The sequence below is a fragment of the Salvelinus sp. IW2-2015 genome, linkage group LG10 (genome assembly GCF_002910315.2).
Source record: "Salvelinus sp. IW2-2015 linkage group LG10, ASM291031v2, whole genome shotgun sequence".
Lineage (NCBI taxonomy): Eukaryota > Metazoa > Chordata > Actinopteri > Salmoniformes > Salmonidae > Salvelinus > Salvelinus sp. IW2-2015.
Genome location: NC_036850.1, coordinates 17,518,575 through 17,530,434, shown reverse-complemented (window position 1 = coordinate 17,530,434; position 11,860 = coordinate 17,518,575). Strand labels below are relative to the sequence as shown.

General features: G+C 46.3%; 1 protein-coding gene across 1 annotated transcript; it reads right to left on the bottom strand.

The window, feature by feature from the left end:
* Nucleotides 1-906: 906 nt before the first annotated feature.
* LOC111969410 (cap-specific mRNA (nucleoside-2'-O-)-methyltransferase 2-like) lies at nt 907-7,232 on the bottom strand. Its single transcript, XM_023995548.2, is given in 5 exon segments — nt 907-3,117; nt 3,417-4,270; nt 4,273-4,356; nt 4,359-4,673; nt 7,151-7,232. Coding segments are annotated over 4 exon segments (2,313 nt in total). The 5' UTR covers nt 4,657-4,673; nt 7,151-7,232; the 3' UTR covers nt 907-2,040.
* Nucleotides 7,233-11,860: the final 4,628 nt, after the last annotated feature.

Genomic DNA, 11,860 nt, shown 5'->3' with positions numbered 1-11,860 from the left:
AACGATTCATTAGATCGCACTCCCATCGCTGAAGCCCTCCACTCCACAGCTATGGAAATCAACAGAGATGAGTTGGTAGTGGAGGAGTGGGCTGAGAAAGAGGAACAGAGAGCGTGAGAGAGATAGAGGAAGAATGTGAAAATGACAAACTGTGTTCAACAGCAGTCACAGGGATTAGAAGAGGTCAGCAGCGGTCTAAAAATGCAATCTGAATCTATTTCTTCTGAGCTGACAGGGACCTGTTGGCTGTTGAGGCATTTTAAGCCTCACTGTCATCTTCTCTATTACACTGTCCTTTGGTTGTTTCCCTCCTGACTGCTACCAAATTAACACACACAGACAGGAAAAGTATTAATCAGCAAATTAGGGAACGGCTGGTCTTCAGATGATACACTGGGACAAATACAGCTTCTCAAACACTCCCTTTCTCCAAATGGCGTACTGTGATACAAAGATTTGCTCATCACTTAATCTTATACCTCATCTACCTATAACATGTACCGACAGTACATTGGTACTGTATAAAGAAGGCTCAGGGCTGTAGCTCAGAAGTTTCCTTTATTGTGCTTTTGGATGGTTTTATAAAAACAAATTTAGAGAATAACAAAGAATCATCATCTCCCAGTATCTTTATTTACCCTGATTTCAGCAGCTTGTTTATTACAGAGCACCCCTGGGGGTTCTCACTCGCTTTGGTAAACCTTTAACCCTCTTCCCGAAGTGGAGGCTCTTGCTGAAGTAGACACCAGGATTGTCCTGACAGCTTCTGCTAATGAAGACTTTTCTTGGTTTTCACAAATGGCTGTGTTCCAGACTCTTTGTTGTGAATATCTTGAAAATAAATAAACTCTCCTCTGTTTCTGTTCACTAAAGACTAAAGTAAGTCAAAACGAGGTAAGAATTCAGTGAAGTCAATAGTTTTTTTATTAAAGGAATACAACCTGCACCAAAAAAAAAAATCTAATATTCAACAGCACAAATATAAAAAAGTTTTCAAAGGCAAACAAAACCAATACAAAAGTATATATAAAAACACATTTCGTGGACACATTGGCTTGCACAGCACGTTCCCAAAATACAACATTTCAGTTCAACCATTTTCTTCAATAAAGTATCTGACCACATAGGCTACCTGTTCTACTGGATGCATCATTCCAAAGAAAACATAATGCAGGTTAGACTGATATGAGACATTTCAAGGCCAGCTGTGCCGTGGACATTATCAGATCCTACATAATCAGGTATTCATTTGCAGTTTAACACCAGGTGTAAATGGGGTCTAAGTATAGATGCCGTAGAGGCAAGACTACATTTTCTTCAAACCCCTGCAGAGTGAAACAGTGCATGCACTGCTAGCCTTCACAGCAGTCACCAGGTAAAAATACAGTCACACAATCTACTGTATTTAGTCACTTCTGGTTAGACAGTGTCAGGAAAATGACACAAAAAAGGCTTTTTAACTCCTAACAAACTGCATGATAATATTTTTCTTTTAATAGTGAAACTAATATGAAAAGTATTTTTTACTTTAAATAACTTGAATTAGCAGTACATGAGTTATTGTGCTGTCCTAAAAATACATTAGATCAGAGACCCAGGGAAATGTAACCAAATGTTGTCCTAATTCAAACAGATTAACTGTTGATATTTACAATCATAAAAAAAAGATTGAAAGAATTCAGTTAGGTCTTCAATGTCTGATCATCACAGCATCAATCAAATGATATCAAATACATTTACTTCACCGCATTGCTTGCCTCATTTTTATCAAAACAGGGACCAAATGTGCCCTTACTAAATATTGAAAGTTGCAAGGTCCAAAAACAACCCCATCCCAATTCTGTGATACAGATCTGAAGGGACCTGATGGGATTAAGTTAAGGGGGAGCTTCCACCATATCGCTTCCACCCATCCAATTCCTTTACATCTGTCAACACTGATGGGGTAGGGGCTAGAAAATTAGCTAGTCAGTGCTTGTTTTCGGGCCAGGCTATGGTACAATCCACCTGAGACACTCAGAACCCCTCTGTTGACCCCAGCTAAGCCTGCATGAGCAGGTGCAGCAGTTGACGGGCGATGGCTGAGTTCATGGTCCACAGGAACTCTGTCAGCTCTCCTTTGAGCAGCTCCTCCATGGGAACAAACTGCAGTACCTGTCTCTGGCCTCCAGGAGGCAGAATGTCAGTGTCCTCCTCCCCACTGGCCAGGCAGCCCATACGCTCCTGCAGGTCACCAAGGTGGGGAAGGAGTCGAGCAGCAGCCTCTGGACAGAACCCCACACATACCAACACCGCCCCTGCAGCACCTGGAGGAAAAGGACACCTGAAGGTGACAGAGCGGAAGGACAGGTGGAGGCAAAGGACGGTTGCAGCGGTTACGCGGGTAAAGGCGGAGAGGATGGGCAGGAGGAGGGCGTCGCCGGGTCCCATGCGGCGCAGGGAGAGCAGGACACAGTCCAGCAGGTCTCTCTGATACTGCGGCTTCCCGTCATGCAGAGTGGTGTGGGCCGTAGGTGGTAACGAGGGCTCCGAACAGAACTCCAGCACCAACCCCCCAGCCTGCTCCTCACAATCCCCCCAACACGATGCTCTGCCAAAGACTAGGCACTTTCTGTTTCCCTTGCCATTGCAGGGAGTGATGTCACATAGGGCTGCCACCTCTGAGAGGATGGACGTGGTACCAACCATTGGGCAGGAGCTACAGGGAGGGACCAGAGTCCAAGCAGCTGACCTGTCCATGCCTGAGCCTAGGGCAGCCTGCTCCAAAGCTTCATTGAGGTGGTTCAACAGACCCCCATCACAGAATGGCGAGTTCCTGACTACAGTGAGGGCCGCCCCCACTATCACAAACCAGGTGTCCATATGGCATTCTGCCAGCGGCCCTGCCAGCACACAGCCTGCCCCTGTGCCGTCGGGGCCGTGGCCGTGCCGTTCCACCAAGGCAGCGTAGCGGCCCTTCCCAACACGCTCCTTCCAGCCCAAGGCCTGCAGCTCCCTCCGCTGGTTAAAGGAGCCCATCTGATTCTCCCGGCCCAGGGGCCTCCGACCCGTTACGCTGCAACACGCTGGGGCCACTGTGTTATGAGACAACCAGCGGGCCCGCGGCAGAGAACTCACCTACACACAGGAATAGGACAAACAGCTCAAGCCTGGCTTGAACATTTTTATGCAGAACTTTGTATTAAACAAGTCACTGATACTAAATGACAGATCCACCTAAAATAAATTCAGGAGGTGGCCATCGGTCACTGAATATCTCATATTATCCTCATCAAAAAGTATTCTTAAATTGTAGATAATTATTGTCCTAGCAGTTCATAATGTCTAACTAATGGTCAAAGGGCATCAGCAAACTTTTATCGAGCTATAGGCTTCGCTATCGACTTGAATTAATTTTGCACATTTGCCACTCTTACCTGGAAGCGCTGCAGGTACTCCTGAGCAGTGCAGTCCCTGATGTTTTCCAGCCGTTGCCTCTGCTTCCGATTCAGGCCCTCAAACATTCTCAGGTTTTCCCAAATCGTTCCTGTCTGTAGGTCATGGAAGTAGGAGCACGCCTGCTCATGTTGCGCCAAGAACGACTGTGGGAGGAGCTGGCTGGGGAATAGGGCTTCACGGGCAGCCAGGTCCGGCCCGAAGTGACGGATCAGCTTGGACAGCAGGGGCCTCACAGCCTGCCTACCATCGTAGTGAAGACAGACGACGTACACCTCAGAGTTCCCTGCTTTGCTGGTTGCCGGTTTGAAGACGCTGACGGAGCGGAAGCAGCAGTTTAACAGGTAGAGCAGGCAGACAGAGGAGTGCTCGTACAGAGTGAACATCTTCAGTACAAACGAGCCGCMTGGGCCCAGAAGGAAGAGTGCGGCCGCAACCTCGCAGTAGTGCAGCGATGACACCAGGGCCTCCTGCTCATCAGGGTTCCCCTGACAGTCAAAGCTCCCGTCCGCCGTCACCACATCAATACTGCGCATGTTATTCACAAAGCTCTGCAGATCCAGCAGGTGCCTCTGGCTCATGATGTCTCCTGTGTTGTCCGAGCCAAAGAACCACCAGGGCAGAGTGTTGGCGATGAGGCGGTCGTCTGTGATGGTGGTGCCCCCTCCGTTGGCCTCGTGATAGGGGTTGAGTGTGTTCGCTGCCCAACTCCAGTCACAGGAGCACGTGTGCTTGCTGGTTTTGAGATAGTGGTTCAGAGCGGCGATGAAGGCCCCTGGAGCCTCACACAGGTGAACAGTGTTCAGCTCCCCGCTCCGCAACGCCTCCTCTGGCAGAAGGTGCCTAGGATCTCATAGAACTTGCACCAGGCCTGAGTGCAGATCTCGGCATTGGCGGCGGCTCACACAGTACCAATGACCTCCCGGCATGGTTGGTGGAATTGGTATGTTGGTGCCAGACTTCCAGATCCTTATCGCTAAGTTGGTTCTTCACCTCATTTAGTGACGTCTTCAGGGTCTGCAGGAGGACGTGGTCCTGGGCCGGGTGTCTCAGTGCTTCACTGGGGTCAGGGATACACCACTCCCCATTGGCCGGTTTGACGTATGTCCTGACTTTATTGAAGAGTTTTCTGACCTCTGCAACTACTTCCGGGTCAAAGGCTTGCACGTCAGTGGGCTGCTGCCTGCCAGGTTTCCTCCTCGCTCCCCGGCCCCAACTCATCCTCTCCTCCAGACGCCCTGCAGCAAAAAAGAAACAACCGATGTGATTTGATGACATCCACAACGCTATACAATGCATGCATGCATGCCCTGCATAATGTAGATTATATCAGGAAACTATTTTATTTACACTCATATTTGTTGACTTTTTAGTTTATATGCATTAATGCCTGGTCCCAGGTCACTCATATATATATATATATATATGCATGGGCAGTGGTTGATTACTGATTTATATGTACACTAGACTAATGGCTGGTACCATAACGATTTCTACCACGGTATGGTCTCAGAGTCTGAACACACTAATAAAATAGGCCTAACTGAATAAACCTTTCTAAAGACATAACCAAGCCCGCAATCATTCTGAAAGTCCAGCTACATTGTTGCTAACATGATTTAACTATGATGGAATAGTAGTAGGCTTTGCCTTATGTTAAATGGACATTTGGCAGTGTACATGAATCATTTTCTGCATCTCAAGCAACAGGGTGTGTTTGTAAATTAAATCTGGAGTGACAGAGTGTGCTCTGGGCGTTTGTAAATTCAGAGCGTTGTCAGATTGTCCGTTCCTAAATTCAGAGCGTTTCACTCTTGTAGTGTTCAGAGCGCACACTGGACGCTCCGGCCAAAGAAGAGTAGGGTTGATCCGAGCGTTTTGACCTCACAACCGCAGTCAATCACCCAACGCTAGCCAACGAACTGGCTAACGTTGGCTAGCTACTTCCAGACACAAATGAGAGAACACCTCACTCTGACCATTACTCACCCTAGCAGAGCAGGTTAGGCTGTTTTCATGTTATTCAGAGCTTTGGTGACTAAATGGGGTGCTGGCAACAAGTTAATCACGTTTTTTTGCCGACGTTTACTGATTCCGGCCATATTGAACGGGTGTTGAGCGTTCGTAACTTCATAACGTTATTCTGCGCTCTTGTATACTCAGACGAGTGCTCTGAAGTCGGAGTAGATAGACAGAGCGAATTTAGAAACGCACCCACAGCAAGTAGGCAGGACAGCTTGCTACACCTCTCTGACTAGCTAGCTAACCTCCTACTAAATAAAGCTAGCYAAACGTTAGGCATTTCATACAATGTGCCTAAAGGCGAAACAAGTAAGCGAAATAATTTATTTACATTTTATTGCTGACTATAATACATATTTAAGGGATACATAACTTAACTAGTTGTTTAAATGGCCACACATCACACGGGCCAGGACATGATGTCCCCCTCTCCTTGCAGGTGCAGCGGCTACGTCTGTGTTGCTAAGCAAGAAACTACGGGGTCGACTTTTAGGCCTAAACTCATTTCGTTAACTAACTAAGCTAGTTTCTCTAGCGTTAAGGAACATATCCTAATGAATAACATTAACTAGCTACTATACCTTGCTTGTTTACTGTACAAACACTTCCATAATAGGCACACGTTTACAACGCTTACGGTCGTTAACTTTTGTTTGTAACTTAAGCTTCCCGCCGGTCATAATGCTAACTTAAAAGGTTCCTACCTAGCCAGCTAACATCCTCTTACGCTCAGCACAGCTAGCTTCTCAGCAGACACTTCTCAGCAGACACCCCCCCCACTTCTTCGGTGAGGTTTAATGGCGGTTGGCATCCAATATGTTGCATTACCGCCCCCAACTGAACTATAGATCCATTACACTTAAAAAACTAAATGGGAATCAGAAAAAAATAAACATGTATTTATTATAACCCTATCAACTAACCCTATACTCATTAAAACCCATCACCTTATTCCACGACTTTAACCCTCTCTGATCCTACCCTAGGCCAACAGCCTGAGAAGATGGGACACCACCGCTCAACACACCCTGTAACTCTTCTGAATTTAAATCTTGTATACCTAAATACTTCTCTGCAGTTGTCACCACAGCATATATTTTCTGTGATTTACTTCCCATTTCTGCAATATAGTTGATATCCATTACTATGAACGCTAAGAAGCCAACCTTACTGAAGCATACCTCACTGATTGGCCTATCCTTCTGTACTGGCACAAATCTAACACTCACTGGGATCCTCACCATTGACCCATCCTCCTCCACTTTCTTCACTGCCTCAGCATATGACACCTTCTGCACTACTCTTACCCTGGCCACCTCAACCTGCCTCTCTAGCCCCATAGACTTCCGATCCCCAGCAACATGAGCAACCTCACAATTGACAAACAACTTTATCCACCGAAACTTCACAATCCTCTGTCATATGCCCTCCGGCACACTTCACACATCTTGGAATTTCCCTCTTACACACTACTGCAACATGAACATAAACGTTGCACCTGAAACAGAGCAGTGGATTCTGCACAAAAGCTCTAAACAGGTAACTGATATATCCTAACATGACTTTGTCTGGTAGAGACTGACAATGACTCTTCTGTTTCACCATGCTCCCCACTGGGTCTGCGTCACACCAAACGGCAGGCATCACAAACACTAGGAATGTTCAACTTCAATTGCTACACCTCCACACTTACCGCTACCACAGAGAGCTAAGAGCAAAGAAAGAAACAGATCTTGACCCACGTTGCATGACACAAAGCGCCTTCTCCCTCTGGTCATAAGTAACACAAACAAATATCACAAGTCCACTACAGGTTACCTTTAATTGATTTAAGATTCTTCTTCTTTGGGATTGGGTTGGTGGCGCGCATCTGACTTAAGGTGAATACACCGCCACCTACAGTACTGGAGTGTGAGGCCAGGCACAGCCTAACTACATACAATTATGTCCTTAGTCCTGTTCCTCTAAGAAAGTGAAATAGAGCCTTAAAACACCACTTCCCTCCCCCCACTACACCACCCAAACCCCAAACCTGTCCAGCCTCTCTAACCCTTTCACACAATCTCTCCTTATCTACGCTATATAATTCCCAAAATATCAACACATGCTCCACCGTTTCCTCCACTAAACAGTCATCACACTGACCTGTTTCATGTCTCCCTATCACAATGTGGCATTCAAACCTGTATGCCCAAACCATAGTCTACTCCACACAACTTCCTCTCACCTACATCCCATACTCCCCACCTCTTCCTTTACTGATCATTGCATGTGAGAAAATTGGCTCCCTTTACTACTAGCATCCCACTTCCTTTGCCAAAAATCTAACCCTTTTGCTCGGATCAAGGACTTGAAGCGGCCCAGAGGGACCTCAATATATACCCTCTCGCCTAACAGCACTCTTAGCCAACACATCATCCTTCTCATTACCCTCCACACGCACATGGGTGGGAACCCAGAAAAATCTTACCACCACTCCCATTAACAGCACCATCATCTCCAAAAACAAGTCTCCCCTATCTGACCTGCCCGTCTTCACACTACTCAACACTGCAGCCGAATCAGAGCAGATCATCACTCTGAATGTTTCATCTCCTCCACCAATTTTAAACCTATTATCAAGGGCATCAACTCGGCCGCATACACTGACATTATTTAAATGTGTATTGGCGGATCGAAACCGTGATGTGCATACACCGCCACCTACTGTACTGGAGTGTGAGCATACACCGCCACCTACTGTACTGTAGTCAAGGCCTCCCTATTCATCTATCCCTCTTATCTTGCTCTGTGTTTCCACCTATTATTCTGGAGTGTGAGTTCATTACACTTCGTAGAAAAATTGCAAAACCAACTTACCTTATACCCATTAACGCCACCCCAGTTATCACTCCTTTCAACAGCGCCCTGCTCCGGGGAGCAAAACAAGTCCCAGTACTTGTCCCTAGGTGCTTGGGAAGAAGCACCCGTTCCCTCTGGGTGGTAGAAATGTAAAAAATCATCACGAGTCCACTTCGAGTTACTTTCACCAACAACAGTCTCCGAACCTCTTCTCCACCCAACCTGACACCACATATGGATCTTCCAGAAGGCAAGGATCCATTCTCTTTAAAAATCTCAGTCTCACTGGGCCAGAATCTTTTCTGTTCAAAATTAAACAGATCTGATCCCTACACAGGCTCCAGGGGAACCTGGGAGGGCGGGCCGTCTTCCGGCGCCAGTACCCCTTCAAGTCTTCTGATGTAAACACCTGAAGTCTCAAAAACATTTCTGCTGCAGCCACAAGTTTCTTTGACTTCTTTGACACCTGAGCCATAAAGTTTATAACTGTGGAGATGAACGCCACAAAATCCACCTTATAACAAACAGGGTATCTTTTGAATGGCAGCAAACATTTACGACAAGCTGTGGTGCATCCACTACCATATCTTCACTAGCGTCAGTTGTTTTGTCAACTCTTTTAATATCCTCCGCATAGGAGATTCGATTGACCTCTCTAACTGTTGCCACCTCAATCTCTTTCACCCTTACAGGGCACTCCAGGAACTTGGGATCATGATCCCCACCACAATTGCAACACCGTTGTCCTTCTACACACCGTTCTTCCGTATACTCCATCCGTCTGCACAAACTTGAAACATGGCCAAATCCTTTGTAATTTTTTATGGTTTGGGGAAGAAAGCTCTTACAGCGAATCTTACATAACCAGGTTTCACATTCGTAGGTAGATGCTCTTTATTAATAAATAAAACAGGACGACAGACTTTCTTATTTTTCTCCGTTCACCCAGCGGGTAAGGCGCCGGACACCAACTACACCAGGAATTCTCTTCATGTACACTGCTCAAAAAAATAAAGGGAACACTTAAACAACACAATGTAACTCCAAGTCAATCACACTTCTGTGAAATCAAACTGTCCACTTAGGAAGCAACACTGATTGACAATAAATTTCACATGCTGTTGTGCAAATGGAATAGACAAAAGGTGGAAATGATAGGCAATTAGCAAGACACCCCCAATAAAGGAGTGATTCTGCAGGTGGTGACCACAGACCACTTCTCAGTTCCTATGCTTCCTGGCTGATGTTTTGGTCACTTTGAATGCTGGCGGTGCTTTCACTCTAGTGGTAGCATGAGACGGAGTCTACAACCCACACAAGTGGCTCAGGTAGTGCAGCTCATCCAGGATGGCACATCAATGCGAGCTGTGGCAATAAGGTTTGCTGTGTCTGTCAGCGTAGTGTCCAGAGCATGGAGGCGCTACCAGGAGACAGGCCAGTACATCAGGAGACGAGGAGGCCGTAGGGGCAACAACCCAGCAGCAGGACCGCTACCTCCGCCTTTGTGCAAGGAGGAGCACTGCCAGAGCCCTGCAAAATGACCTGCAGCAGGCCACAAATGTGCATGTGTCAGCATAGGTCTCACATCTTCGACACCTCAAACGGGTCTCCCATGTATGCATCCTTCACGTACACAAATATCTATCCTCCATTCCAACTTTAGATCATTTACTTTTTTTCTTTTCTTTTTAAAATTTGTTTATCCCCCTTTCTCCCCAATTTTCGTGGTATCCAATCGCTAGTAATTACTATCTGTCTCATCGCTACAACTCCCGTACGGGCTCGGGAGAACGGAAGGTCGAAAGCCATGCGTCCTCCAAGAACACAACCCAACCAAGCCGCACTTCTCTTAACACAGCGCGCCTCCAACCCGGAAGCCAGCCGCACCAATGTGTCGGAGGAAACACCGTGCACCCGCCCCCCTCGGTTAGCGCGCACTGCGCCCGGCCCGCCACAGGAGTCGCTGGAGCGCGATGAGACAAGGATATCCCTACCGGCCAAACCCTCCCTAACCCGGATGACGCTAGGCCAATTGTGCGTCGCCCCACGGACCTCCCGGTCGCGGCCGGCTGCGACAGAGCCTGGGCGCGAACCCAGAGACAGCAGCTAGCACTGCGATGCAGTGCTCTAGACCACTGCGCCACCCGGGAGGCCCCGATCATTTCCTTTTGTTTCATTCTTTGACACTACTGTTGTCCATTCATCTTCACCAACTTTGCTTAACGCACTGCTCGATTCAACCCGGCATCCACTTCCACCGTCTTCCTCCTGTAACGGCTTTCGTTGGTGGAAGGAGAGGAGGACCAAAATGCAGCGTGGTACGTATCCATAATATTATTTAATCGAGAATGAATACAAAAGAAAAAGAGAATAAATGAAAACCGAAACAGTACCGTATGGTACGAACACAGGAAACAATCGCCCACAAAACACAATAGAAAACAGGCTACCTAAATATGGCTCCCAATCAGAGACAACGACTGACACTGCCTCTGATTGAGAACCATACTGCCAAACACATAGAAATATAAATACAGAACAAAACATAGAAAAACAACATAGAATGCCCACCCAACTCAAGCCCTGACCAAACTAAAATAAAGACATAAAAAAGGAACTAAGGTCAGAACGTGACACCTCCAAAACGTCCACTTCCCATTTAGGGCTCTTCTTTCCCAGTCCTAGTCATCCCCCATTATTAGGATATATCTAAGTTTACATTTTATCACTCTTTTGCTTTTCCACCAGATCCATCTGTATTTGTGCATTTTATAACCAATAAATCCAGTCTGTGAACCTCATCCGACAAACACCCACACAAAACCTATAGTTTTAATCCATGTTTCCAACATAACATTTTGAAAAGATTGGATTACGACGACCTTAGGCTGCCTGGTTGCAATGGGCAGTGCTTGACTTAGTCTGAAAAAGGTGTCGGTACTATTTTGGTCCCGGTACTGTTTGTATTTAGGTGCTGGAACTTTAACTTCTTGCAACTATAGGGGGTGCTGTTCCGCATTAGCATATTTGTGTCTCCAAATTAAACTGCCTCGTGCTAAATTCTTGATCGTACAATATGCATATTATTGTTATTATTGGATAGAAAACACCTTCTAGTTTCTATAGAAGTTGGAATTTTGTCTCTGAGTGGTACAGAACAATTTCTACAGCACTTTTCATGACAGGGTTCAGATTTCAGAAATTTTTACCTCTGATCTGGGGTCTGTTTTTAAGGCACAGTGAATGCTATGAAGAAACCGACACTGCCTACGTCTTCCTCTGGGTGTCTGTACGTCATCACGTTTTCAATGGAATCGATGGGACATTCACAGCCATTATAAAAGACCAAAATGTATAGAGACCGCCCTTTCCGTCGTCTGCGCCTGAAGCGTGAAGGACATCGGACCTGCCTCGTTCCAAATCGTTTTCTAACCAGCAATATTTCTCCGTCATGTTTCAGTGTTATAGTTGTTAAAAACATCATAATGTAGTTAATTGAACCGTTTTATAGCAATTTATATCCGTTTAGTGCGATTTTGAGGAATTTATTGTTGTGCACTCT